The sequence below is a fragment of the Entelurus aequoreus genome, linkage group LG16 (assembly GCF_033978785.1).
Source record: "Entelurus aequoreus isolate RoL-2023_Sb linkage group LG16, RoL_Eaeq_v1.1, whole genome shotgun sequence".
Classification (NCBI taxonomy): Eukaryota; Metazoa; Chordata; class Actinopteri; order Syngnathiformes; family Syngnathidae; genus Entelurus; species Entelurus aequoreus.
In genome coordinates, this window is record NC_084746.1 from 29801412 (window position 1) to 29804053 (window position 2642).

Below are 2642 nucleotides of genomic sequence, written 5' to 3' on the forward strand. Positions count from 1 at the left end.
CCTGTTTCCTGTAACCTGTTATCCTGTTTGCTGTTGGCTGTTGCCTGTTTCCTGTAACCTGTTATCCTGTTATCCTGTTTCCTGTTGCCTGTTTCCTGTTGCCTGTTATCCTGTTTCCTGTTGGCTGTTTCCTGTAACCTGTTATCCTGTTTCCTGTTGGCTGTTTCCTGTTAACTGTTTCCTGTAACCTGTTATCCTGTTTCCTGTTGGCTGTTTCCTGTTGCCTGTAACCTGTTATCCTGTTTCCTGTTGGCTGTTTCCTGTTGGCTGTTTCCTGTAACCTGTTATCCTGTTTGCTGTTGGCTGTTTCCTGTAACCTGTTATCCTGTTTGCTGCTGGCTGTTTCCTGTTGCCTGTTTCCTGTAACCTGTTATCCTGTTTGCTGTTTCCTGTTTCCTGTAACCTGTTATCCTGTTTGCTGTTGGCTGTTTCCTGTTGCCTGTTTCCTGTAACCTGTTATCCGGTTTCCTGTTGGCTGTTTCCTGTTGGATGTTTCCTGTAACCTGTTATCCTGTTGGCTGTTTCCTGTTGCCTGTAACCTGTTGTCCTGTTTCCTGTTGGCTGCTTCCTGTTGCCTGTTTCCTGTAACCTGTTATCTTGTTTCCTGTTGGCTGTTTCCTGTTACCTGTAACCTGTTATCCTGTTTCCTGTTGGCTGTTTCCTGTTGGCTATTTACTGTTGCCTGTTGCCTGTTTCCTGTAACCTGTTATCCTGTTTCCTGTTGGCTGTTTCCTGTTGGCTGTTTCCTGTAACCTGTTATCCTGTTTCCTGCAACCTGTTATCCTGTTGGCTGTTTTCCCTGCATGTGTACTTACCAGTTTCACTATTTGTTTTTAGACATTAAATTCATGTTTTCCTGCGCTACGCCTGCCATCTCTGCATCTTGGTGTTCAAGACCGACAGCAGTCCCTGACAAAATCACTGTTTTTTAAACCAAAAAATATAAGAATACCACCAACAGCTAGCATATCAGGCTATACAACACAGCTAAGTATAAGCCGCACAAACCTAATTTTTGACTAATTTTATTTTGTACATATTTTGGCCACACAAGTCTATAAGCTATTACTGTCCCATAACATGGTCCACTACGACTAAGTCTGACCTGAACAAATTGCAACATGTTTAGAACAGAGCGGCTAGACTGGTATTTAAATGTTCTTTGTGCACTAATATTTCATTTATGCATTCCCGCCTGTCCTGGTTGTCTGTTGAACAAAAGATGCATTGTAGTCTCCTTATGTTCTTTAGAACTATCATGTTAGGAGACTTCCGGTTAAGATGTGAAGGAGGGAGGACGCGTCCGAGCGACTCTCCGTGAATTTGACACTCAAATTGTATAAAAACCACATATTGTGAGGAAATTCGAGTTGAAAGGAGAACATAAGTGATTATAGGCACACTATGGCTTCGCGGGGCGGCAAAACTCCACAGCAGGGGATAAAGGCGCACTTTACTCGGCATAGTAAAACTACCACTACAAACAGTGGGACTAGCTTAGCCTCTCCAGCTAGTAGCTCTGTAGCTGCTAAAGAGGCTAATGCTGGTAGCATGACCGCAGCCAGCCTACCCCCAGAAATGGAGAGCCTACACCGACTCATGACCGCATCAATGGAGAATATAATAGCTCCGCTGAAGAGGACCATGGATGAAGTGAAGATAATTGTGGAGGATCAAGGCAAAAGGATCGTCGACTTGGAAGAAAACGCAACGCAGCTAACTGAACGAGTCACCGCTCTTGAGGCTATATGTGAGCAGCTCTTGACCCAGAACGAGTCACTGAACGAACGCATGGAAGACGCCTCTAACAGGTCTAGACGCTGCAACCTGCGCGTCACGAACGTACTACCGAGTCCTGGGGAAAGGAACGACTGTGTTCAATTCATGCAAAACTTTTTTGCCACAGTACTTGGGGACGTGTTCACCGAGCCACCCATACTAGACAGAGCGCACAGGATCGGTAAGGAAAATCCGGGGCCCAACCCGAGGCCTAGAGTGATGATTGTCCGCTTCCATTACTTCCAGGACAAGATGCGTGCACTACGGGCAGACAGGAGCCTGCTACAATGGAAGGGACAGAAAATTATGCTCTATCCAGATTATGCGCCAGCTACTGTGAAACTTCGTGCCACATTCACCAAGGTAAAAGCTCAAATGTGGAAGAAGAATGTCCGATTCCGCCTCGTCTTTCCAGCTGTTTTAAAGGTGGAATTTAAAAACAAAACGCATGCATTCAAGACCGCTGATGAAGCACAACGATTCTATGACCGGCGTATAGCCAGACTCCCGGACATGGAGAGAAACACAACTACCAAACCAGCGTCCGGGAGGAGAGGACGAGGCGATGGGAGGCATCAGCGTGGAAGGAGAATATAACGACGAAGTGAACGACGGCGAAGAAGAAGACGGCGGCAGCGGCAGCGAGTCCGGAGACAACATGGGGGCTCTGGACGAGAATGACGGTACTGAGTAGCACTGATCCGAGAAATGGGGTAAGAACACCACTACAACTGACACTTATGTAAATAGACACATCCACGGTTGCCTGCCAAGGAAATGGACACATTGAAGGGAATAGACTGATGGGAAACGGGCAGAGATTTACTTTCTTTTGGACTTTTGCAAGAACTTGGGACTCACGG

General features: G+C 46.4%; 1 protein-coding gene across 1 annotated transcript; it reads left to right on the forward strand.

Moving 5' to 3' along the window:
- Positions 1 to 1278: 1278 nt before the first annotated feature.
- On the forward strand, positions 1279 to 2314 carry LOC133631326 (uncharacterized). The gene is made up of 2 exons (XM_062023507.1): positions 1279 to 1960; positions 2026 to 2314. The coding sequence occupies exons 1-2, from the start codon at positions 1405 to 1407 to the stop codon at positions 2214 to 2216; spliced, it is 747 nt and encodes a 248-aa protein (XP_061879491.1). The 5' UTR covers positions 1279 to 1404; the 3' UTR covers positions 2217 to 2314.
- Positions 2315 to 2642: the final 328 nt, after the last annotated feature.

Coding starts and splice junctions, on each gene's coding strand:
- LOC133631326 (XM_062023507.1), top strand. CDS start 1,405: ATGGCTTCGCGGGGCGGCAAAACTCCACAGCAGGGGATAAAGGCGCAC. Junction 1,961..2,025: donor AGACAGAGCGCACAGGATCG/GTAAGGAAAATC, acceptor CATTACTTCCAG/GACAAGATGCGTGCACTACG.